Source organism: Liolophura sinensis, chromosome 1 (genome assembly GCF_032854445.1).
Source record: "Liolophura sinensis isolate JHLJ2023 chromosome 1, CUHK_Ljap_v2, whole genome shotgun sequence".
Classification (NCBI taxonomy): Eukaryota; Metazoa; Mollusca; class Polyplacophora; order Chitonida; family Chitonidae; genus Liolophura; species Liolophura sinensis.
Window position 1 is genome coordinate 49139228 of NC_088295.1, and position 27950 is coordinate 49167177.

Consider the following 27950-nt stretch of genomic DNA (forward strand, 5'->3'; position numbering starts at 1 on the left):
TATATCTCATAGCTTGATGAACTACAAATTCATTTATTTTGCGGTCTTCTTGAGTTTATGGAAGGCAAGGAATTCTTTCTGTATTGCACTAATTCACGAATTCCCATAAACGAATGTAATTTTATATTCATAAATACTGAACAAATACTACATTTGACTACATTAATTTTTACATTAAAATATTATAACAGGACATGGTTTTTAAAAAACAATGAATTACAGTATGTTTAGACAGTGAAATTGTTAAAGAGGCAAAAGGCCTGTAAAATACTTATAAAATATATCTTATAAGCTAGCACTAAACACTCAGTTAACAAAATGGAATCGAAATGTTTTCAAATGTGACAAAAAACTGCGTAAGAAACAAGAAAAACACATAGCCTTTAACGGATCAAAGTACAAATTAGTAATGGAAGCAAAAAGGCAAGGGACAACGAATAAATGGATAATGGAACTAAATTCAACAGTACAAAGAACAAATTGATAATGAAATGAAGGCTGCAAGACATGAAGTGCAATAAAGACAATACAACACAAGCCATGGGCATCCATGAAAAATTCATGCCATGTAAAAAGACACATCATGGCTAATTTTTATCTCCGGAAGACTATTCTCCAACAATGTTTCATATTCATAAATCTAAAGTTGAAAGTTTCTCTTAAGACACATTGGAAGTCAGTAGTCTCTCAAAAAGGCACATTTGAGATCCAAAGTTCCTCACAAAAGCATCTTTGGATATGGGAGCTGCACAAAAAGGTAGTTTTGATGACAAAAGTCCCACAAAATTATAGAACTATGACCTCTTAACAGAGAAGTGACAGCGCTATTTGAGACATTTTCTGCCCAATAAAACAGTAACTTTGTTAAGCAATACTGAACTTCGGGTACAACACTATATAGGATTTTAAATTTGTTCAAAATATCCCCGAGCACATATAACTTTCGAATGACCCAAGCAAAAAAGGTACACTTCAATTAAAAATCTAATTCAGTGGTTTTAACAACAAACTGTTCCCCAGCTAATTACACTGTGAACATGTACATGTAGCTTGGGGGAGTACTTGTATTATTGTAGTGTGTCCTCGCTCCCATTCCACACATGGTATTTGTAGAAACTGGCTTATTTCGAAGTTAATTCAGATCAAAGAACCCTAGTATGTGATAAGGTTTCTTGATTGAACTACTGATGCAAAGATATTAAAATTTCTGTTAAAATCAGACCTAATTAAGATACAAAATTTGAAGACTTCACTGAATCAGAGTATGTGATTGAATTTTTTTTTTTTTGGCCAATCAGTAAAAATAATGACAAGTCAAAGGTGGAAGCACCACAGTACATGTATATCCATGGAAAAAGTGAGCAAGTATTTGAGATATAAAGGTACTTAGATATCGACAATCTCCAGCATGGTATGACCTATAAGTTACATAGCGCATTATCATGAGGAAATGCTGAAGCCCAGTGCTTGCCTTACAACACTGAGGACGCCCCCCTGGGAGAGTGCCCCTTTCACTCCACCTTATCCATATTTGGCCTGAGAGCGAGCGTAGCCTCCACCCAGGTGTTGGGTTTGTCAATCATTGACTGCCAGACAGATATCTCTTCACCACGCCCGTCCATCCAATCCACATCCTTACCTTTACTCCGGCCTGAAACCCGAAAATGGAGATGGGTTAGAGTACTCCGTACTCAAGAATATTTCATACATGTACGACGGCAGCCAGCATTATGGTGAGAGGAAACCTGGCAAAACCCCAGGGGGAACCCATGACCATCCACAGGTTGCTGCCAGACCTTCCCACATGCCACTTCACAAGTAGTAAGGACTGATAAATTTATTACCTCTGCCCAGGAGAATTCACGTTTTCATTCCGTTATCAGCAACTTTATGGAAAAGAGTTCTGCAGGAATTTGGAAGATGCTTTAGCCAGCTAAGCCAGGAAACTGGAGTATTTGTTTATCTGACTGGTGTTTAACTCAAGAATTGTTCATTTGTATAACAGCAGTCAGGTTTATGGGTGGAGAAAGGTTTAAGCCTTGGAAGAAATAACAAATAGCAGACTGGCATTTTAGATTCTGTACATATTCCTGATAAACAGAAATAACACAGTTCTCATTGATGAACCCATGAAAGTATACACTATACAGCCGACAATGTTGTAGCTGTTCTTAATCAATTTGAGTGTTAACTTTTTTTTCACTCAAATTGGTCTAAGAATAAGGCAGATTCTAAAGCTGACAGTTTCATAATGATGTGACTTCTGAAAGCATCGGGAGATCAATGGGTGTGTAGTAACAGTAAACCACACAGCCAGGAAACCACAAGGAAACCGGAAACCTGCATAGGTACAGGCAGAAAGCCCAATAAAACAAAAGGAAACCGTTTTTTACAACCATGATTAATACTTTTCCCAAAAAGCATTCCTTTAATACAATGAAAAGTAACCAAATACACCTAGTAAGCCATACCAATGGTAGAGGTTCTCACGACCTGACCTTACCAATCAGTAGGTAATTTTGTACCTACCTGTACCGATGTTCAACCGGACTCCTCCCAGAAAATCATTACTGGAGAAGCGATCGTAATCCCAGACTGTCAGCTCCAAACTACGATCAGGCAGGTCTTCAAAGGCAACGCCCTCAAAAGTAAACAAATAATTCCACTTGGGGCTCAAGTTTTTCTTTACTACTGTAGTCTTCTGTTTCAAGCTTTTGTTTGGTAACAAGTACCTGAAAAACAAACAGGACAGGAATTATTTTGATGAAAATGTTGATACTGACGGCAGTTTTTCCATACAAAGTGAAAAACGGATGGTACATGGCATGAGATGACAATGTACATGTAAAAGTCAAGTGGAAAGGGCAACTTTCCAAGTATATGACAAACTTTCAGACATAACATCCCAAGAGACAAGTACAAAAAATTCCACGACTTTCCACGTATATCTACAAAAGCTTGGTATCGATCTCTTCCCATGTACCCTGATGCTAACAATCTTTGTCCTGCAGAAAACGCCCTTAGTCTCCAAGCACAGAACAGATGTCCAAATGGATGTCAAACTAGACTTTATTTATTTATTTGATTAGTGTTTAACGCCACACTCAAGAATATTTCACTTATGCCATGGCGGACAGCATTATGGTGGGAGGAAATCAGGCAGAGCCCGGGGAAACCCACGATCGTCCACAGGTTGCTGGCAGACCTTCCCACGTATGGCAGGAGAGGAAGTCAGCATGAGCTGGACTTGATAAGACACATAGAGACTTCTAGTTGCATATTTATTTGATTGGGGTTTTACGCCATACTCAAGAATATTTCACTTACACGACAGCAGCCAGCATTATGGTGGGAGGAAAGACTTTAAGTTGTATTGTGTAGACCGAAAAATTTATATCTCAAACTAAATGAGCAAAATTTGAGCACAGAAAAAAACTGGTTTTCAAATTTAATAATTTGGCCAAAAAAATACCCACAAAATCATACCATATTTAGAGCAGTTATTACACAGAAACTTACCACCAAGGAGCATCACGGAAGTTATGAAATATGCAAAACTGTGCAGAGACCAAAGCATGGCGTGCAAAAGGTACACACCAACATTAATATCCAAAACTGCTTTTGTGGATGTGGGGATAATTATTTTGCATCGCATAGTGGCTCTACCACAAATTACAAGGGAGAACACAACACAAAATGCCCCAGGAGCAGAGCAAATGACGGCAAAGTTAAATACAGAAACTCGAGAAAGTGGGAAAGGACGTGTTCAACATTACCCACTACCAGTTCAATATATGTAATTACATCACAGCACAAATGTGTTAGTTTCTGAGTGCCCTGATCATAACATACCCTTTGCAAAAGCTATCGGAGTAGCCATTAGCCCGCACAGCGGTCAAGTTCTTGGCTTCTTTAATCAGAACACACAACTGGCCTTCCTTGGATTTTTTCTTTTTCTGTTTCTCTTCTGGAGAGTCCTTCAAATTCTCCAGTGGAATGTACTTTATTGAGATAACCAGGTCACCTTTGTAGGTCATCATGGATGGTTCCATTTCCTCCTGAAGGGGTGAAATGTGAGGTAAAATTTTAGAGCACCAACATAACATTTGTTTTACATATAAGTGGGTGTTGAGTATTACATGTACTACCTAAATGTAAAATGCACACAGAAGAGGTTGCTACAGTGACTCCAGACTTAGGTCAGAAAAGAGCATTTGGTCCACTGCAAAGGCTGTCTTAATACATATTATGATGTTATATAGTATTAATGCATGATATACGCATTTTATAACGATCATACATACCCTGTCCTGCAGATTATACCACTGTGGCAGATTACTGAAGGTGTAATAAGTCAGTGGCAGGGTGACTTCTCCCAGGAAGACATTATGTCCCATCCTGTCATGGTGCCAGACACTGAGCCACAAAGTACGGTTGCTCAGTTCACTCTTTGTCAGGTTATACTGAAACAGTGAAAATCGAACATATCACTAAGACTTGAATGAAAATTTTCTCCAATTCTGCATTATTTTGTTTCTTGACATGCCTGTGTCCTGTGCTGATGCCAGTGCCACCAATGGAACATATGTTAAGTGATGACACACTGGAATGCCATGTCAAAGACACCAAATGTGACACTCCCAGTGAGATGAATGATCGGAGTTTGTCAATTACACATTATCACTGTGTAATGACTCAAAGGGTTCAGGACAAGTGTTCTCGATGAGAAGCAAAGATGATAATATGAGTTTATGAATATTATTATAACATGAATATGTGTTTCCTTACACATAATGTTTCATTAAACACTGGCTCCAGCGTGTTCTTCCTAATGCCAGTTTTCCTCTTGCCTGTTCTGGTTCTATCTGGTAACAAGTACGTCTTTACATACCTGTCAGAACAGAGCAAACAATTAAAGACCTTTAAACATACTTAAGACATCATTTTTGAGCTGCTTTAAAAAAAAAAAAAATTCTTGTACTGAAAATACTGATTAGAGAGATCGCATACATTAGCACTGACGTCTGTATCAGTTTCAATATTGTGTTCCTCTTTGTTTCACGCAACAGAATGGAAATTCATGAAGAATATGTAACCACATCAACTGCGTGTATATCATAAAGTTTACTATACTGTATTTTATTAGCATACTAGACCTGGAAATATATCAAGCAGAATAAAGAGGGATAACGGAAATCAGATGTGGCAGTATACAAATGGACTAAGGGGAGATAACTTCGCCTTTAAGTACAGGTAAGTAAGCTTTGATGGTAAAATTTTACTCTGTTACAAAAACCAGAAAAATAGGAGGTATAAAACAGGGAAAAAGATGTGGACCTACAATTGAGCTGTACCATTTTTGATAAAATGATAAAAATGTAGCTTTGTGACATCAGAAATTATAATGCAAGCACTAGATCAATTTACTTTCACAGGTGCAAAATATGTAAATTCAATAAAGAGCAACAAATTTTAACTCCTGTCATTTGGAATGGGATAAGTATGTATGAAGGTGCAGATATTTTAACTCAGACAATTTCTTGCTAGGAACACGATTGAATACTAAAACAGTTCAGTGTTGTCAAAACTTACGGGTCTGAGCGCTGTTTCTTCTCATCCACAGCTGCTATTTCTGTGCACTGTTTTACTATGATCTCCAGAGAGCCCACCTTGTGCTTGTAGTCCACTGCAAACTGTATGCTGCCTTTGACCTTGACCACACCATAAGTACCTCCCCCTGCTTGGCTGTAATAGCTGGCGATACTTTCCCTACTTCCCTGTCAACAACAACACATTTGCATTGATGAATTTCTTCGATAACAGCTAAGGTAATCCAAAAAAAAAAAAATACCACCATCTGTGTACTGTGCATATAGGCTAATCAATTTACTAAAGTGAGATATTGATGACAAAAAATTTATGCAAACTTAGGAAGCAAGAAAAATGTGATACGAATGTACCAAAACAATTGAAATCTTCTGATGAACAGTATCAAAGTGATTGATACATTTAATTATTTCACTGGTGTTTAATGCTGTAGTCAATAATTTTTGACCACCCTATTTCTTCTGACTTTGGGACACCTGGTCTGCTCATTTGGAGTTTGAGAAATACTGAGTTTCTTTTTTCTTCACATGGTTAGACCATTTAATGAACAACATACTCATATCTTTACTTTTCCAAAAGGCTGATAAAGAAATATAATATTCTACTTTCAACACTACCAATATCTGTCTCAAAAACAAGAAGAATTAGGGTATAAAGAATTATGTATTTGAGAACCAAGACTTGATGCCTTAGAAGCATGTTGAAATATATACATTCTGAGGAACACAAAACAAAAAGGAATATGACTAAAGTGAAGAAAAACTGTGAAAACCATACTAAACAAGACCTTAGTGGTAATGGCATGGAGTGAGGCCTCTCCATGCCAGAATTAAAAATTCAACTTCATTCAAAACCTATTTTTACTGTTCTTAGTGGCCAAAGTGTTTCTTGCTTTTGAACTGTAGCACTTTTTTTTTTCAGGGAATTATTCTGGGATAAAAATGGTTCAAACCCAATTCTTTCGTTTTCTCAAAATGTACATACTTTACCAGAGCTAATTAGATGGGATTTGTATCTAGCAGAAAATTACAATTATGGGAAGGAAAAAAAGTATTTTGTCTTTGGTTAAACCTTTCAGCCAACTGATGATACATTAAGTAAACAAAGTCAGGTATTTATAATGGTGGTTGTGTATTGGTGAAAAGTGTGCTGGGAATCTTACACCAAGGGACGAAAATAAACTTCCGAAAGTTTGATGGAAAGTGCTGCTTGGGGGTTTGTGCTGGGGAGTGGGTTCTGCCACCTCTGCCACTTTTTCATCCACCTGGAAAGAGACGCAGCACAAAAACGCATAAAATATAATTACCAGTCACCGAAAGGAAACGATGACAACATCAACATGTACACAACATCAACATCAAACTGATGAATAGCCATGGCATTGTGTTGTCAAGATAATTAGAGTCTGAGGCGATATAGTAGACTATGTTCTCTGAACGAGAACAACAGATCTAAACAGAAACAAATTCTTTGTTTCATAACTACTTACATGCACTTACAAAGTGTTAAAGTTATAAAAAGTTTAAAATTACTTAAACACTGTCATGTGGCAATGTTTCACCAGATAATCACATCATCACTGCCATTTTGGTTTGACTCATTTTGCTATTTATTTTTCTTGTGTGTTGAACATATAACCTTTAAGGAATACCTTTCAACTCAAAGTGTGTTGGTCTATTCTTTTTTTTTTCTACACATTTACTTAACTAAAAGGTTATGTCAATCAGTGTTGGTAAAGACTGTTATTAAACTTTCTTTTATCATCCATGAGCTGATGAAGGCAAATTCTGGAGAAAAATTCTTCACAAATCCCAATTTTAAACAAGGTAGCATCAACCAATGCAATCAAAGCTGAGATTTTAGCACATGAAACAAGATGAACATTTCATCCAGTAATACACAAACAAATTAATAAAATCACCCCCTATGGGGAACCAAGTAGCTATAGTATAAATACACATAAAAATACATCATTGGTTTCATTAAAGTGATTCTCCTCCCCTGTCCCCTGCCCCCCCCCCCCCCCACCCCCCCCACCCCACCCACCCACCCAAATGTCCAAAATGAACAAACCAAAATGTGCCCAGATGAAGGGTATGTACCAGTATCTTGCTGATCTGGGCATGGGATGGACAGAGTGTCTGTGTTCAAACAGTCAATGATTTTTTTTTAAAGATATCTTATATGCAGATATTTAACAAATACAGTAACTTCACTTGAGTTTTCACCAACTAATCTACATGTACTATACCCTACTACAGTTCATTACAGTATACCATACTACAGTTCATTACAGTATACCTTACTACAGTTCATTACAGTATACCTTACTACAGTTCATTACAGTAGAGCGAATAGTTTGTGGCATAATTCCATGAAAATATAGATGACTTGAAGTGGGGGGTGGATTTGTTTTCCTGGGGGGGGGGGGGGGGGAGTTTTTTTAACACCTTACTGTGGCATGGTTTTTCTCTGATCCCCACACATACTGACCTCATCTCCTTCAGCGGAGAGGACATTGATTGAAGGCACGGTTGAGCTCCCCTGTGATGTGGCTGTGATATTCCCACTGTCTTCCTGGACACTAGAGGCATCTGTGTGGTCAGAGGCAACCAAGGATGCTGTAACACATCAACATTCACTGATTCACTGACTGATTGATGGATTGTTGTTTGACACAATGCTTAAACATTTTCGCTTTACACACGATGGTGGGAATGCTGTTTTATGGGTAATATTCACACATGGTAAGATAAGCTAAGCAAATATGAGCAATGTAAATTACATGTACAAATTCAGTATTATGTTTATAGTTACCAGTCATTAATGCTAGAGATAGCTGTAAAATGTCTGCACTTCATGACATGAGGTTTTGTAAATTCATCAGTGCAATATGCTTCCACAGGCATACATGTAGGTATTTAAATAAACAAATTACCATTAGATATCCTTATTGTTAATATTTTCAACGCGCTAGGTTTATAGTCTATATGATTGACAATGTTCATCGCAAAGCACAAGTAGCATATCATGCAAAAGTGAGCTGGGAAAAAGCCCTCAGCCATTCCTTGGCTACAAAGTGACATGCAATATAACGAAATTTTACATCCTCATGAGGATTTCTATAACACAGAATAATGCACTTAATGTCTCAAAAGTATTAATTAGAACTGTCATATTATGTGGATTTTAAATTTTACTAACATCAGGTAGTTTTTAATTTTTTTGGTAACTGTATCATTTTACACATCATCACTTATCTCTCTTTATTTTGAAGCCTTGAACAAATAAAGTTGACCATATTTTGCATTACAATAATATTTTTTGACCGTTTGACTGACATAACCTTTAAATGAAGTTGACAATAACATTGATGTAACAAGGACAAAACAATGTTATGAGTTTCCCAACCCTGATCATGTAAACATTTCTTTTCTTTTTTTTTTCAAGTAAAGAGCAATCAATCATATTTGAATAAAACCTTAACAGAAGATTACATAACATAAAAAAAAAATTGGCAGTGAAAAATTAGATGCTTGCTAACAATATTTTAATCAAAACTGGGCCTTTTGTGTATTGTACCTGTTAATCTATATGTACTTTGCAACATGTTTTCTGTGTTACACTTCCTTTATACAATCATTGCCCGTCTAAATACTGTCAGACTGATAAATCTGAAAGCTTTACACGTAAATGCATGTACATGCACAACATATTTCCTTTGTTTATTTATTCATTTAGTTGAAGGTCATTTCTTGCTGTAGGGTACATATTGTAAATAACCTAAATTTCTGCACAAAAAAGAGCATTTTTAGAGGTGAATAACCATACTAAAATATCTATTTTGAATTTTACATTTTTCTAACAAAACTCAGAACACCTTTCTAAAATCAATTAAAACTTTCAAATGAGACAAATGGAGCAACTTAGCCGCAGACAAGGTTTTAGGTTATTATAACAGTATGTTACCTGTGACAGTTGTCACCTTTTCACAGGTCACAGTAGATATAACACTATAAGGTATGATTCAATTCAGAAAACTTGCAAATATTACCCCAAGGCATCGGTTAATTAGCATACACAAATGTACAGTATATCAAACACACACAGATTTCACAACATCTGGCTTTCACCAAAATGATTATAGAAGCAACAACCCTTCAAACAAAATTGAATGTACAAGAAAATGGTGTCATCTCCTTCAAGTATAAGTTTTGCCTGCCTGTCTGTCTGTCTGTCTAAAACAGTGCATGGCATTTCTAGCTGAAGATGTGGATGTTATCTTACATGTATCCTTGCCATTTGATTGCGTGATAATTTCTACTTGTATTTGGTAATCATCCAATGACCTTTCTTTGCAAAGACATTAGATAAGTACTGCTATTAAACCTATTTATACATTTCTTGTTTAATGTTTTTATGAAAGTGTATGCTTTTTTTTTTATTTACCTTGAGAACACTAATATGAAAAACAGCGACACAAATAATAACACTAAATAAATGTCTCTTTTTTTTCTTTTTTTTTTTTTTAGCAAATCCTGTGTATGAATCTTTGAATGTGATGAGGTGGACTACAGATGAGCAAGTATTCACACTACATGTAGCTAAGCAGCAGAAAACAGAACATACTGTACACCTACATTCTGATTGGCCATTGTAATCGGTGTCTAGGTCCTGCCCAGAATGTGCAGAGTGATCGGAAGAACCATCTGAGCAGTCATAATAAAAGTGACCCAAAGGCCCAGACTCGGCCATCTCCGGTGCCAGAAGAGAATCTGCGGTGCCTGGTGGATTTAGGGCGGTGCCAGATCGAGTGCTAACCTGGTGTGATGGTGCTCTCTCAGAGGAGGTAGTGGAGGAGGTGGGACTGGGGGAGGAGAGACAGGGCGAATCTAGCCCATAACTAAGCTGGTAAAATTGGCCCTTGAAAACATCAGATCTGTACTTCTCAGAGAGAGCGTCTAGACCAGGGGTGTCGAGCATGCTGGGAGATTCGCCCCTCACACTGCCTGGCGTGTGAGGGGTGGTGAATCTGTCTGAGAGCTCAAGTTTTAATGCTACTGGTTTTGGCTTTCCAGCGGTACATGTGAAGGGCACTGTTTCACTGCAGGCTTGTTCCATTAAAACACCTATAACAGGGGTTAATATCATTGTATACCTGAAATGTACACCTGAAAGGTGATTTCTAAACAATCCTACCCTTCTAAATCCCTACCATACAATACCTAGCCTTAACACCAGTGTACCTACATGTACATGAGCATTTCATATGTTATGATGTGAAACCACCAGTAACGAAGCACCATTTTACACAGCAAACCTACCTGATGTACCTGGCTGGCTTAACTCTTCCTCAGAATTTATAGGACTGGTAATTTTAGCTTTCGTCTCCTCAAAACTGTTTTCTACTGTGTCCGAAGGCTGGTCTAGTAAATCTTTTCCCCAGCTGGTATTCTTCAGCTGAGATCTTTTACGCACTAAGGTTTCAGGCGTTAGCACATCCTCAGGCACCACAAACTTAAAATTCTGGTTAACGTCCATCTTCCTTTTAGTCTTCTTCCCAGATTTCCTTGGTGGTTTCTTCCGCTCAGGCTCACTCGGCTTCTCTGATTGAACTGAACTGTCCACAACTTCACGTTGGTCATCTGTGGGTTTTTCATTAAGAGACTGTGCTATCTGAGATGCAGGAGATGTATCTGTGCCCATCTTCACATCATCTGTATCCATTTTACTGTGCTTAATTCTACTGCGTGGTTTAGGCTGCGGGGTACTCGTTAATATGTCATTAAGCCCTTCATCCTGAAATGTCACTCTTCGATCTTTGGCCTTTTTGCTCTTGTGTGACCGAGGCTTCTTTGTTGGTGTGACACTTCCATGTTCACTTTGTTCACTCTCAGAATATGCAATGTCTTTTTTTAATGTTCCATCGATACTGCTCAGGTCACTTTGAAAAGATAACTGAGGTGATTGTTCAATTACTTCAACTTCAAGTTTGCTCTGGGCATCTTTCTTTGCAGGAACATTTTGTAGTTCAGTTTGCAACGTGACTGTCGCAAGTTTAGTACTGGCACCAGATGTTTCTTCTTCATCATTCTGAGGCTTTGTCTTTGGCTTAGGTCTTTCAGGAAATGTTTCTACATTGTCACTTCTAGCCTCTACAACTTTTGTGTCTGAAGGCTGTTTTTCTGGTGTGTTACTCTCAAATGGCACTGCATGTAGTTTGGAACTTTCAGAAACTGTTTTCCGATTACCACTTCCAACCTCTACAACTATTGTGTCTGTAGACAGTTTTTCTGATGTTGTACTCTCCAATGACACTGCCTCTGGTTTGGAACTGTCAGTAACTGTTTCAGCTTTATCACTTTGAGACAACTCAGTTTTGGTGACAGGAGAAACTGTTTCTGACTCTACCAATGACCTTTGAGAATCTGTTGTAATGAGACTATCACCTTGAGACACAGACTCTTCAGTCAAGGAGGCTTTCATGTTCAGTTCATGACCTTCCATCTCTACAGTCTCAATTTCAGAAGTTTCCAAAGACTGATGCAAATCCTTTGCCACGGGAACAGATTCTAGTTCCAAACTTCCCGCAGTTGCCTCCTTTGAAGATCCCGGTCTTTCCTCCTTTGCTTTCTCTGGAATATTGGCTTCACACTTATCCTCATCAGCAGTGACTACACTTGGTTGTGAGTCCACCATTCCAGTAACTTTACTAATTACTCCCACTTGGTCTGCTCTTGTGGTTTCACAGGTATCTTGTTTATCCTCACCACCCACAGTTTGTTCTGTCTTCAGACTTTCTGAGACCTGTGTGGTTGTGGCTATTTTTGCATCGTGCAGTATTTTCTCAGATTTTGTTTCTTGCTCAGTAGTGTGGATTTTGGCCCTTTTTGGATCTTCAGCGACAAATTTCAGCTTCTGAACTTCAGAAGGTTCTAGCTCTTTACCTTGCAATGCGTCCATCTGCACTTCATCAGGCAATTGCAAATTGTCTTGTGTTGTAACTTCCAACAATACACCAGCTCCAGCTGCTGAATGCACATCTACAGTGCTTTTCTCTAACACCTGAGTTTCAGGCAACACATGAACCTGAGTATCTTCAGCTGTCCTGTGTGAAGTTTCCTTCTTTAATTCGTGGTTCTCAGACTGAGACACTGTGCGGTCTTCTGTCTTATCCAAGGAATCTTCCACAGCATGTTCTTTAGGTAGATGATTCAAAATGAGGTGAGAATGCTGCTCAGCTGATGGCATGTCCCGGAGGTTCCTGTTTCCATCCAAATTTTTCATGTTTTTTGACTCCATGTCATCTGTATATTCAAGCTTGTGTATGTCATTGTGTGCAGCAGGTGAGCCTACACTGCTGTCCGCTTTCACAGCAAGGGCTACACTGCTATCCTCCAACAGGTCTACGCTGATGTGTGCTTTCTCATCTAGTTTTGCACTATTGCCTATACTCTCAGCCAGATGTAGATTACTGTGTGCATTCTCTGAATGGTCTACACTGCTGTGTGTTTCTTCAGAATAGTTGACACTGCTGTGTGTATCATCGGAATGGTCTATACTGTTGTGTGTATCATCAGAATGGTCTACACTGCTGTGTGTTTCTTCAGAATGGTCTATACTGTTGTGTGTATCATCAGAATGGTCTACACTGCTGTGTGTATCTTCAGAATGGTCTATACTGTTGTGTGTATCCTCAGAATGGTCTATATTGCTGTGTGTATTTTCAGAATGGTCTACACTGCTGTGTGTATCCTCGGACTGGTCTACATGTTCACGCAATTCTGCAGGTGTGTCCACATTGCTGTGTGTCTCCTCAGCCAGGTTGTCAAGGTCGACATCCAAGTCTGATAGCAATCGTTGGATAAGCTTTTCTTCTTCAACAGAGAGCTCAGCCAATTCATTTGAGGAAGTTTTCACATCTTTGGGAGCATTTCCACCACCTGACTGCTGAATCTGCTTTAGATCTTTTGTAACAGTCAAAATGTTACTATGACTGGAAGGTTTATCTTTGATACTTTGAATATGGACGTCTTCTTGGATGATTTCTGGGGGATGATCATCTTTCTCTGACTTTGCTGAAAACTCCTGGTGAGAATGCTTCTCAGATTCTGGAATAGCTTTCATGGACACCAAATTCACTTCTGCAGGTTCAAGCATCCAGCTTTCATTACTATGCAAAAGTTTATTTGATGACTCAGTAACTTTGACCTCGGCCAAATTCTGAACCTTGGTGTCTTTTTCATTGGGCTTTGGCATATAACTCACAGCAGAATCAGAAGTTACTGGGTGAGTAGGCTCTAGTCTGTCTGTTCTGGTTCTCTTTGGGCTTCCAAAGTCTTTCCTCCTTGGTCTGGAGTTCATTTTAGCCACATTAGCTGGTCGTATTACATGTTCCTTCTCTCTTTCTGGACTTTGTTCTCCTGAAGAATGAAAATCCTGTGATATCACTGGTGAGCAGAAGAAATTCATCTCATCATCAAAAGAACTGGGCTGCACATGATCACCTATCTTAACACTGTTATTGGAAGCATCCTTTTCGGAGTTGTTCAGGGTTTGAGTGGAATCCTTTGCTGGCAGGCTCACCTGTTGATCCCAGTTGTCATTTGTAAAAACAGAACTCTTCTGAAGAACCTCACTGTTATAGGAAGCATCCTTTTTGGAGTTGTTCAAGGTTCGAGTGGAATCCTTTGCAGGCAGGCTCACCTGTTGATCCCAGTTGTTATTAGTAAGAACAGAACTCTTCTGAACAACTTCCTGCAATCCTGCAGGATCCTCCACAGAGTCAAGGTCACTGACCGGTACTGGACAAAGATCTTCATCTGACAGATCCTCCATTCTGCCTGCTTCAATCCCAGCATAGCTGATGCCCACAACAGTGGATCCGGAATCACTCTCACTCCCTCCATTTTCCACATCACCTTCATCAATGATATCTCCAGGATGAGCGTATTCTTTCCCTTCAGAGTCCTCAATGTCTTCAGGGACAAACGTTACGGAAGGCTTTTCTAAAGATGCCTCTGACATTTCCTCTATAATAGAATCTATTTCAGTGTCTGTAGTAGCAGCCTCACCATTCACACTCTCCTCCTCTGCCTTTGCCCTTTTGTACATTTTTTCAAAGTCGATATCACTACCTTCATCCTGGCTTGGTTCAGTGTCTTCCGAGATGACGCTAAGAATATCGGATGCATCCTCTGGTCCAGAGTACTCAATGGCATAGATTGCAGGTATTTTTTCTGAATCTTTCTCCCAATAGCCTTCTTCATCTGTCAAGTTCTCTTCTGAGAACCCTTCTTCGTCATCGTAGTCTTCATGTTCATCTTCAAAATCCTGTTCCAGATCATCTATGTTCTGAAGATCATCTGCGAATGTAGTGACATAAGAATTACAGTTCCATGACCTGCTAACTGGAAGAGCACGGACACACCAAACAACGGGCAAAGGCTTGATTGCTGACATCCAAGGCGGATTCGAGCTTTCTTCAAGGTTGAACATCCCCCATCACCAAAGTTGGTCAGTGGTTATTCCCGAAGTATTAAATCTAGGGCTATACATGTATGTAGTATGGATACAAGTTATTAAGGTGATAAAGCATGGTTAAGGGTCCAAAGCTGAAGCTTTAGGCATCTTGAATAATCGCCAGTTCTTATGTTAGATGTATACTGATATGGTAGTGTAACACAGTTCTGCATGCTCCAGATAAGTTCATAGCCAGGCCTGGTTTTGTGCAAGTCTCCACTTCCAACGCTTCCAATACATGTATATTAGGTGCACCAAATACACGGCTCAAGACACATCCAGAGGTGCAGTACACAATGTGACATTTCTTTCTACCCAATGGTGATTCCTTGATGGTTCACAACTCAACACTCAATGCTCTGTAGCATGCATACTCGTGTTACTCTGTTACAACTAGTGCAATTACCCATGAATACATTCACAGACAACAGTCAAGAAATATGTACATAAACAGTATGTGCAACCACTATACCTCAACACACAGAAAACAAGTGATTTGAGGAGACAAATATACAGTTGGTTGCTTTACACAGCCTTAGTAAGAACATCAACATAAAAAAAGACTTGACCTTCACATGCTCTAGAGTAGAACCTTGCATTGCAGAGCATCAATCAGTGTTACACTGATTGGCCTGCTGGAAACTACATTATGTAATGCTTCAACACCAAAGATACACAACCAAGGTTCCTCCTAATTATGCAAATTATTAAACCCAATGCAAGAGATGGAAGAGAACAATTGGTCACGCACCTGCAGGAAGCTTATGGTTTAATTTGTATTTCTATGACACACTTCAAAGATTTGTCTGTACAGTATGTACATACATCTCACCAACGCACTACCTCCTCTGAGATGTCAAGAGACAAAAACAACAAAAGATAAACCATACTGACATTAGGCCAGACAATGTGAAAAAAGGAATATTTACTGTTACTGTTTTTTAAAGCCCCATGTAGGAGTACCCACAGAGGGAGAGATGAGCGGCGGAGACGGAGAGTAATTGGAAGGAGGAGCTGTGGCAAGGGAGGTTAGGGAAAAACTTTTAAAGCACAGCTGCAAAAGTGAATAATGAAATGTTAGGGATTAAGGATTTTATACTCATGATAAAAGGTCAATTACAAGATAGAGGATAGGCAGTTTGTAATAGGCTATAAGGTTACTTTCACCACATGTTGATTAAAGCACTGTTTTTTACATTAACATCCACCCTCACATTTTGTTTTTACACGTCACACAGACTATAAGATATATTTTTAGAAAGATGCTAATTACTATGTTAACAGGTGTCACTGGAAACCCACTCTACTGCATGCAGCCTTTGTGTAAACTCCATATATTTTAACACTGTACTTGTACCCACATTGCAAAAGTTTGTACATTTATAGAGATGTTACCAACCTTTTGGTCTACTGAAGGGAGGGTGACACTGACCTATATTTAGTCTCTTTTAGCTCTATTCAATAAGTTGGAAATATTAATGTATGTAAATTGTAATAGAGGGTGTATAGATATTTGTACAGGTATCCTGTTAACTTGATATGAAGTCACCAAAATCAAGGATCAATTGTACATTTATGTTGAGTTTTGTTTTCTGTCTTCTTTGTTTGCAAGGCATTGTAATAAACTTTTTGCAAGGTGACATTAGCACTGTAATCAACTTTTTGCAAGATGACATTCGCATTGTCATCAACTTTCTGCAAGGTGATATTAGCATTGTAATCAACTTTTTGCAAGGCGACATTAACATTGTAAACAACTTTTCTTTACGCGTCATAGACACCAGTTTATTCAAATCACAAAAGTATAACCTTTTAGCTGGAAAAAGTAGCTCAATCAGATTTTTGGACTGACTTAGGCTCTAATGTGTGTAGTGACAACTTCACTAATGCCTTGTGATCAGGCTTATGTACCGTCTTAACTGCACAATTTATACTGCGTGTGCACTGGGGCAGGGTGATCCCTCTGCATCTTATGGGTTTGCGCTGGTAGTACAGGCAATGACGGGCACAAGAGAGGCATATGATGATTGTAGGATGGGCATAAGATGGCTGCAGGATGGTCGTATGACGGTTGTACATGTTGGTTGGGATGAAGACACTAGTACATGTCTGTAGGACGGGCATCAGATAAACATATCTGTGTATGTTTATGATTGCAATGCAGCCATAATCAAGAATCACCAGGTATTAAAGATTATGTCGGTTAGCAAAACAATGACAGGCAACAGACAACCAGTTTACAAGCAAAGCCACTGTTAATACAAACAACAAGAACAACAACACATTCCTCAGACAGCTAGTAGACAACACAAACAACTGTCGCTATTTTATGACTTAACCAGATGGATTTAATGAACAAGCTTACTAAAGGTACAATAACTATTCCTGAAAACACCTTCAAGTCTGTTTTTAAATGAAATGAATGTAATGAAATGCATAAACCCTACAATGGTGAACTTTATGTATTATGCTACAGTGATAGTGCCATTACAAACAATGATGCCTCAGAAACATTCTCAGAAACAGAACGTCAGAATATCTACATGTAGATTCTATGCTTGAGTAAATTTCAGATTAATCACAATTTTATCTATAAATGAATATATATATATAGAAAATAAGGGATGTGACATGACTGTGCTTTAACAACAAAAACAATCCACAAAAGACCGCTGCAAGATTCATGCATTTGATGAGATTTATTTTCAGTGGTAATTTTTACAACACAATTTTTTTTTTTTTTTTTTTGGCTTTTTAGGAGTTTTTGTTTTTTTCGATCTCGCTACATTCACCCTGAAAGAATGCAGAAAACAAGTTGATAGCAACACCTTGCACAAAAGGTGTAAAAAAAAACAGAAAAAAATGAAATTAAATGCTGAAATTTCAGAATATTTTTAATACAAGTTTGTGCAGAAAGTCAATCTGAGAAGCAGTGAAAAACGGAATTGCCAAAACTATATTGTTCACTCTCACTTACTTGTTTAGAACATGGTCACATGGGTGACAACCAATCCAGTGAATTTAAAATAAAAAAATATTACTTTGTGAAAAATGAAACAATTAAGTTCAAAACTACAAGCCACAACACAGTAACTTTTATTTTTAAATACATGTATACGGTGGGACAAAAACACTGTTAGGTACATGTACACAAATGTTATTGCATACCATCACCAATGTTGTTAAATGATACACAAATAGCAATGTTAGGAACGATCACATACTGTTGTACACAAGCAACGACACATTTAAGACATTAGCATGAAATGATAACCTGAGTACAAAACATATACAGATACTGTATGAACACAACACAGAATTTGTCATCCAAAATCAATTACAAACTAACAATTGCTATAGCCTTGAGTGAAAAATTAGTAAACAAACAAAAATTAAAAATTATGGGAAATAACAATTATTCTTTGCATTTGTTATTGTATATATTTTGTACATGGAATGGTTTTAAATTCTGTCAAATTTAATGCATTGGTCAGTTTATTCTACTACTATAGTCTACAGAGTACATTTAACCAAATTAATAAAAAGAGCCACATATATGATTTCTTTCAGCTGTGTTTAGAATTAGTTGAGCTGAGACATACGTGAGCGTTTGTAGAAGGCTTTCAGCGTACCTGCGTCGGAGTTCTCAGCGCTGTTAGCAAGGTCTAAAAGCCTCTGACCCATGCTGGACGGGGTGGGGGAGGAGGTCATGCTACTCAGTGGGGAATGCTGTATCCGGGCTTTTGATTTAGCAATGAGATCATCAACATCGGGCAGGTCTGAGTGAGCCCTGTAGGTGGAATCATCGAAAGCTAGAGGCGGCTGTTTGGGCCTCGATCCTGCGCTATTGCCATCGGCATGGTAACTGCCATCTTCTGTATCAGAAGCCTGACTGTTCCTGCCTGCAGAAAGAGGAGAGTGAGAGCTACAGAGTGAAGACGTCAAGGCATTGGGTTGAGGCGACATAGCTAGCGCATCGCCACCTGCGTGTTCAGAACAACAAGACTCCGAGTCCGAATCTCGGTAGCGATTGGTGCGCACTCTCTGCACTGATTTATTACTGTTAGTGGGCGATGGCTCTTTCCTGACTTTTGTCAGGAGAGTGGAGAGTTTTTGTTTGTCTGGATCTTGAGGAAAGCTGATGTCGTGTACGCCCGATCCTTCACTGGAAGAGTCTGCCTCCTCGTTTGTCAGAGCAGAGTAGATTGATCTGTTATTTGTAACATTATCCTGACCATCCTCATCTGGAAAAAAACACAAAGAGATGTCAATGTTCAGAAAATATATTTGTGCTAACAAAAATACAAAAACCCAATAACAAAGATACAGATGTAGACTTCTACAAGTATATTCTTGACATTTCGATATACAAAAAAAAAAATAAAAAATAATATGAAGAAATATCATATCCTTAGATTAGTTGATAAAAGCTAGCCTGCTTTTAGTTTCATAACATTGCAAACTCAAAACTTTAATATAGATGGTGACAAGGTGATGAAGTTAAACATCTCAAGTACAATGTAGGTATTATTACTTGCTGTTACATGTTAAACCTATAGGGATTTATACAAGAACCTTGAGCTAAATTAATTACCATTTCACACCCTTACCATGCAGCCTTTACAGTGTTTGCAACAACATGGCTGTAACACTGCCATTCCTGCACACAGCCAATGTCAGTACAAGTTTTTGGATGAAATGGTCAGTTATTTATACAAACAAATGCCACGGTAAAAATGGCCTAATGACAAAGTCAAAATATTTGCAGTAAAGTGCTCTAGTAATTGTTAAAAAATGCTAAGCTTGAGGATATATACGAAAGCAAAGCGTGTTTGATTTTAGTTTAAAGCTTGCAACAAGTAGAGGAATCATTAGATGAAATGTGGTAACCAATGGGGATCTCTTCTGCCTAGTTATTGCAATGCCCAATAGGGACCACTTCTGTCTATTTATTGCAATGAGGACCACTTATGCCTAGTTCGGTGTGGTTATTGCAATGCTGAATAGGGACCACTTCTACCCTGATAAGGCTATAAAAACCATATTTCTGCCTGGTTAAGCCAGTGTGGAATCACTTATCTTATTACAATAATGAGAGACCTTTTCTGCCCCATGAAGACTAAGGTGACCGCAAACATACATTTATTACTATCTACATATGACAATGGGCCAACAATTCTGCATTCAATAAGAGGCAATGTGGCCAACTTCTCTTGTTAACATTATGTGAAACAAATTTTCTCTCACAAAAAAGATGTGGAACCATTCCTTTTCCACAAAAGGCAATGAGGAACCATTTCTGTGGATAACACAATGAACATGTAGAACCATTTCTGTTCTTAAACCATATGGAACCCTATGTATTGCCATAGGCATTGAGGAACTATTTCTGCTGTTAAAACTATATGGAACCCAATGTAGTGCCATAGGCAATGAGGAACCATTTCTGTTGAAAACACATTGTAAAACGGTTCCTGTATTGTTAAATCAATATGGAACTATATATAGCGCCACAGGCAATGAGGAACCTCTAGGGTGTAATATGTTCAGGTCTGGCTAGTATTTCTATCTCTCTAAATTAATGGACTATTATCCAGTGTGAAATGTCCTCTTTTTGAGTTCATGTGCTCAAACATAGTTTAACTGTCCTTTAACTGACCAATTTAGGCTAAATTTACACATATCAGCTGCCATGTAATACCAAAAAATTATGCTCCTGGACTGATGTCACCTGTATGCAGGAAAAGGACACTGGCTGTATGCAAAATCACAATGATTAATTTTATTTATTTATTTATTTGATTGGTGTTTTACGCTGTACTCAAGAATATTTCCCTTATACGATGGCAGCCAACATTATGGTGGGTAGAAACCGGGCAGAGAAACCCGGGGGAAACCCAAGGCCATCCGCAGGTTGCTGGCAGACCTTCCCACGTAGGGCAAGAGAGGAAGAAGGCATGAGCTGGACTTGAACTCACAGCCACTGCATTGGTGAGAAGCTCCTGGGTCAGTACGTTGTGCTAGCACGCTAACCATCTGTCAACCACAGAGGTCCCCCAAAATCACAATGAAAGTATTTTATTAGACTTAAAGCATGTAAACTTCAGTCTGTCGTGAATAGCAACACATGTTAAATATTTTAAAACTCTTCCTCACTGCTGTCTTACAATGCAATTGAGAACAATTCACTTACATGGAGGTCATCGGGTTTATGGACAGAGGAAACCAGGCACAGTTCAAAGGAATCCCAAACAGGAGGAAACTGAATGAATAGAACCTCATTTGTTCACATCATTCTTGTATTTTTTTTTTTTTTTTGGCTGATCTGACAAATTAAATGAAATAACTGACCAGTACAAGATGTAAACAATCCTGCAATTATGTAGCAAGAAAACAAATGTGTGTAAGAAACGTGTTGACTATGGCTTAAAGGTAGTAATTCAGTTTTCCCTTCTCTAGCCTCTCAGTGCTAGTAACACTTTGAAAGTCTTTCGTATGACCCGACCGGGGTTTGATCCTGGGTCTCCCAACTTCGAGGTGGACATTCTAACCACCAGACCACCGAAGCGGCACATACCAGAGTAATTAACACTGTCATTAAATGAATTCAAATTACACTAACATAAAAACTATGCACAATAATTAGCATAAGTCATGCTTTAAGAGATCACACAGGTTAAGTAATCATAATGAGGCTGTCAGTGTATACATTTCATGTATTCACTAGTTGTTAAAGAATATGGGAGGCTGGCATGGATTATGCAACTAGAGCACAATTAGTATTCTGCACTATAGTGCACTGAAGCTTTAGCAAATGTCCTATAAGGTACAAGGATACTTTCATAAATAAATAATTTACATACAGTTCAGTAGCCTACATTTATTTACTTGTTTAATTTGGTATTTTATGCTGTGCTCAAGAATATTTCATTTATACAACGATGGCCAGCATTATGGTAGGAGGAAACTGGGGAAACCCCTGATTATCTGCAGGATGCTAACAGGCCTTTCCACGTACAAGTAGCCTACAACCTAATACCACAAATGTATATTATACATGTGTATATAAGCTTTTTTTTTTAAATCTACAAGTAGTACTTCTATATTGTAGTAGGAAAGCACTTCAAATACATTTAGTTGTGTGCAACCAATTATGTATTATAAGCCCATGCTAGATTAGACAGTGCAAAAAAAGGTGCTTCCATGTGGATAAATTAGTCCCATAGTGTATGTGATATGAATTAAATATAAAGATAGCAAAGAAAGCAAAGCTGCAGGACTGCTACGTGAAACACACGTAGCTAGCTAGTGGTGATGGTGAATCATGGTTTATTATACCCGTAGCAAGCTTACCTGCAGGTTATGTCGGTGCTCTTCAAATCGGTGATATCAGCGGACATAAAAACGAGCGCTTTCGCAAAGACAGCTGCACATACATTTACATGAACATGTGCAGACACTTCCCATCAGTACACTTAATTCCCACTTCTATATCCTGCTATCTAGCTTCAGGCACACTGTGCCATATATTATTAAAAGGCTTGACTACTGTATTTAAACTTCACCTATGTTTCCACCATATTAATCAGACAAATATGACATACATGTATGGCCCAGAGTTTGTGTGAATGGCTTGCCATTTTTCCTTCATGCATCAATATTTGAGTTAGATATACATTAATTAGTCTGACATACTTAGATGTATGGTGCAAATTGCAGTAATTATAAAGTAAATGTTAACTAGCTTTCCTTGCACTTTAATAGGACTGTGATATCATATTTTATCCAGGCACATCAGAAAGTTGAATTGGCCGGTGCCAATGCGATCTGCAGTTCTATTTCCAATGCAATATTTTTAAATGGAATGGTAACATGACTGTCATTAAATAATACCCTTCAGGTAAACAATGCTGCCTTTATAGTGTATCCTAGGCTGGTTTGGTTTACCACGTTGTGATAACAGCTATGGTATTAAAGTTCCCTTTATGGTGTGGTATTGTTCTGCTGTAGGGGCAGCCCATTAGGTGTATATGTATATATACAAACAATGTAACTGCCAAAACTGTAACATGTCATTAAGGCAAATCTGTCACATTTTTAATTTTCAGGATCCTGGTGTAATACTATGAAAATTAATTATGATAAAAAGTTAAAATGTTTTAAATTTAAAATGTTTTAATGTCCAAAGTTTTGCATTCAAAATAATCACCCATATGATATTAAAACCACAGCAAATTCCATATTCTAACAAACCTCCAAAAACTTTAACATTAAAAGCAATAGTGAGCAAAGTGTTAATCTATACACAGTTGCCGTCCTTGTCATGGATGCTGGGACGGTTTCATTTCATTACAAAACAAGAGGGGGGGGGGGGGGGGTGCTGTCAGAATGTCTGTTTTCTTCAAAATTTAACAGCTCACATTTTCCGAGGACAAAGGCAAAATAAATTTACATGATCAGGCAGTTAAGTTTAGGGGTGAAATGTTCACCATTACTGACATCATCTGGCCAACAGGCACTTACTTAAGTTTAAAGGTGAAATATTCACCATTACTGACATCATCTGGCCAACAGGCACTTACTTAAGTTTAAAGGTGAAATATTCACCATTACTGACATCATCTGGCCAACAGGCACTTATAAAGAAATGTAAAGAGGTGGCATCAAACAGCAATGTTAGAATAGACATAAAACTCTGGAGGCCTGATGCCCTTCGTTCTCAAATAGTTGACAACTCCCATCTGCTGTGCACTATCTTGGTGATTTGAACATGGCAAACTATGTTTTATTTCTTAAACATATAACTTAAAAAAGATATACATAGATATAGATATATCTTAGATCAAGAGGTTTAAAAGCACATACCTACATATAGCTATTAAATTTTGAAGCAAAGTCAACACAGTTTAAGAATGTAGATCAGTTGATTGGAACTGCATGGTCTGTACATGCAGAACATGAGAAAAAAAGGCTGAGTGTTTAACGGTTTATTCACATTTAATTTCAGCATCATGACTCCAGGGCAATTGCAAAATTAACTCCTCTAGAAACTAATTCAGCGCTTGGTTAACTGCTTTTCTTCGCCTAGCAGCATGATTTAAAAGGCTATATGTAAATGTTTTTGATTATTACACAATTTAAATGCGCAATTGTAATAAAAAGTCAAAGTTAGAAGCATGCACACCCAGTGGACAAGCAGCAGTATACAGACGTACAGACGTACAGACGTACAGACGTACATGTACATGCATACAGAGAACATTACCTGTCCAAACTTTGACAGATATTTAGCAAGAGATGATGCCAACCATATACCCTGACCTAATCCCCCCAAGACTGCCATTGTCACTGTGTAATTAAGGCATGGCTCACTTACACATAGTATCAAATTTATTAAACATGCATTTGAAAATATTAATTTATTTATTTATTTGATTGGTGTTTTACGCCGTACTCAAGAATATTTCACTTATACCACGGTGGCCAGCATTTTGGTGGGTGGAAACTGGGCAGAACCCGGAGGAAACCCACGACCATCCACAGGTTGGTCACAGACCTTCCCACGTGCGGCCAGAGAGGAAGGCAACATGAGCTGGACTTGAACTCACAGCGACCACATTGATGAGAGGCTCCTGGGTCCTGACATCGCTAACCAACCGAGCCACGGACGCCTCTCAAAATATTAATAGATATAATATAAAACAACCACATCAACTACATGACCTATGTGTTTTTTGGAATGAGCGGTGTCCAGACAAGTTTCACTTCAAAGTTACCAGAATTATACTCTTATAAAATCACACTGGATATGTCATATTACACCTATGTGGAAAAGAACTCCCAAGTAGCACATCTAGTTCACAGTGCTACTCCAGTAGTAGAAAGGTCAAATAATGTATTAATTAAGTAAGACAGGTGTGTAAATAAGACTGTTAAGTTCTACACTGCAAACCCCTGTTTTAAAATCTGCTATTCAACTAGATACACATGCACCAAGCATAGATGTACATGCACACAAAAAGCTGATTATGTGTGGTTATCAGTTTGCAAAATTTTAAAGTGTGACGATGATTTGTTATAGGAATATGGTGAAGGCAGAGAAATTTGGGCTTGAAGTTCTTTTCCACTGAAACAAACGTTAATTTCCAACCATCAATCAAGAACACCCACTTAACCAATCACAAACTGTGGCATAGAGATTGGCCAGCTATCCCACATAATTACACGTTCGCATAGGTTCATTTTGTCAGCATTAACCGTGAAACCTGTCAAAGCACAACCTCACCGCAATACGCAATATTTAATTGATGCAGATTTAATGATGTTATTCAAAGATCGCGTGTTAAACTAAAGATGCATTTCTTGTTAATAAAATTATGGACACTAACTTGAATATTTAGCAACAGGCATTGAGTTATAATTGTAATTACTTGTTAAGTATACTGATGTTTAATTGTTTCTTTTGTAGATTACTTAGCATCTACAGCAGCAGCAGCAGCAAAACACCACTGATGGCTACGCAGAGATGGTTTGTTATGTAATAAAGATCACTGACAGTTTGTTAAATGTGTTTGCATGCAGAGTCTACAAGTCAGTTCCTTGGAGAACAAATACATAGTCTCATGCAACTCAACATGCTTTATACACATGCTACATTCACCAAAAATACCATTCAGGCCACAGCAATATACATGCCTGTCAATGTGCATGAGAGGTATTTGCTCTATATATATATATATATATATATATATATATATATATATATATATATATATATATATATATATATATAAAATGTATGTATATATATATACATAAATCTATCTGGACAGTAAAAGAATCCTGTACACATGTGAAGACATTATACAAACACGTTAGCGTTGTGTTTGCAACCTGAGCCTGTACCAGTGCAACAACTTAATCAATGCATGCAAGTACAAGGCTTTGGAGTGATGACTGCTATACATATCTACATGGATTATACAGTGATTACTCAATGCATGCAAGTCAAGATTTTGAAGTGAACATTCCAAATAATCATGCATGTATCTCTCTACAGTTGAATAATCAAGAAATCAGTCATGCACGTATCAAACACATGTATGAAGAATATTTCTCATCAGCATCAGTTTGGATCAAAGACACTGAATTCTCGGCCAGTTCATCAATTTCCTGTGACACGTGCAGATGACAAGAAATTTACGTGCCATTTTAATGGGGTAATCTCGTCACAGACAAAAGACCAGAAATTTACCGCGCCTTTTAACGGGATGAGACCAGCCATGTACAGATGATTTATTTATTTATTTGATTGGTGTTTTACGCCGTACTCAAGAATATTTCACTTATACCACGGCGACCAGCATTATGGTGGGAGGAAATTCTATGTTCAAGTCTATACTGGCTCATGATCAATTAAAATCCTGTAATTGATCCATCTTTGATACTGGTGAGACAAATTTCTAAAATATGTCTTTCTTGGCTCATTTATACAGTGATGATAATGGTTTGAAGCATGTCTTACCACTGATGGATTCCCGCACCAGATCTGCGGCTGACATTTTGACATTGTCATTCTCTTCCCCTTCAGCTGACATAGGGGTCAGCCATTCCCCTGTTAGTGCTTTCAGCTGCCTGGACAAACAAATAAAATCATCACTTCACTGAAAATCACAATGACATTAATCTTTGCTTGTACAAGATAAACACACAAGAGAATGTCAAAAGTTAAAAACAAATTTTTTTTTCATGACGTCTTACATGAAGGCAACAGGGCAATATGAAGAAAAGGTACATGTACTAATATGGGACATTTGATCTTGACACAACAAACTTATTTCACGAATGTATATTATGTAGATTTCAACCTACTACTCACATACATTCCACATTCTAAAATTCAATAAAAATTTATGGAATGTACTTTACATTAAAATGTTTTCCAATGAGCTGGGGGCCCACCACAATGACCCAGGAGACACTCACCAATGCAGTAGCTGTGAGTTCAAGTTCAGCACATGCTGGTTTCCACTGCAGGCATACATGAATAGGTCCTACAGCACCCTGCAGATGATTCTATGTTTCCCCCGAGCTCTACCCACTTTACTCCCACTATAATACTGGATGTCATCGTATAAGTGAAATATTCTTGAGTACAGCGAAAATCCACAATCAACTAAAACAAATTATTCTGATGAGTAAGAAGTGTCTCTCACCTCTGTTTGTAACACAGAATACAGACCCAGTCGCCCTTTAGGTGTGTACTCTCGACATTTCTTACACACTTTACATTTACACTGGGGGCAGAGTTCTCCTGTGTTGAAGAAAAACCCGAAAGCCTCTCGGCAACGGCTGCAAATCTTGGAGCCATCTTCACCTTGCCGCAGGACAGCATTCATTCGTATAGCGTTAATTTCAGACTTGATCTCTCTGTAGACGAAAAATGAAAGCAGTTCTAAATCAGCAAGGCAAGGTGTCGGTGAGGTTTCTTAATAATCTCTATGTTATCAAACACATTTTATATTAGGCCCTGTTTCTGACTGCCATGTTTGAAATTATTTCTGTCACCAGTATTATATACACACCTATGCCTCAATACAATTACGCTGACTTCACAGAAAAACATGTACCCAGTATCAAGTTGTAACGTGGTGTGCATTATACGGAGTTTGTTAAAAGGTGACAGCCTCAGAGTGCAAAGAAGATACAAATTCCTTCACTAAAAGTGTGCAACAACAACTTAGAAGACATATTTGTGACCATGTTATATTGAACAACATGTTGTAATGAAGAGTGTCATAATGAAGGGCAAGGAGAACACG

The 27950-nt window shown here is 38.0% G+C and overlaps 1 protein-coding gene across 1 annotated transcript; it reads right to left on the reverse strand.

The window, feature by feature from the left end:
* Positions 1 to 130: 130 nt before the first annotated feature.
* On the reverse strand, positions 131 to 27536 carry LOC135466228 (uncharacterized). Its single transcript, XM_064743633.1, has 12 exons — positions 27345 to 27536; positions 26654 to 26763; positions 18762 to 19031; positions 10932 to 14972; positions 8101 to 8228; positions 6770 to 6871; positions 5593 to 5777; positions 4789 to 4891; positions 4305 to 4463; positions 3853 to 4058; positions 2530 to 2732; positions 131 to 1651 (listed from the first exon to the last, which is right to left on the reverse strand). Exons 1-12 carry the CDS (start codon positions 27521 to 27523, stop codon positions 1512 to 1514), a joined length of 5826 nt encoding a protein of 1941 aa, XP_064599703.1. The 5' UTR covers positions 27524 to 27536; the 3' UTR covers positions 131 to 1511.
* Between the last annotated feature and the right edge of the window lie 414 nt (positions 27537 to 27950).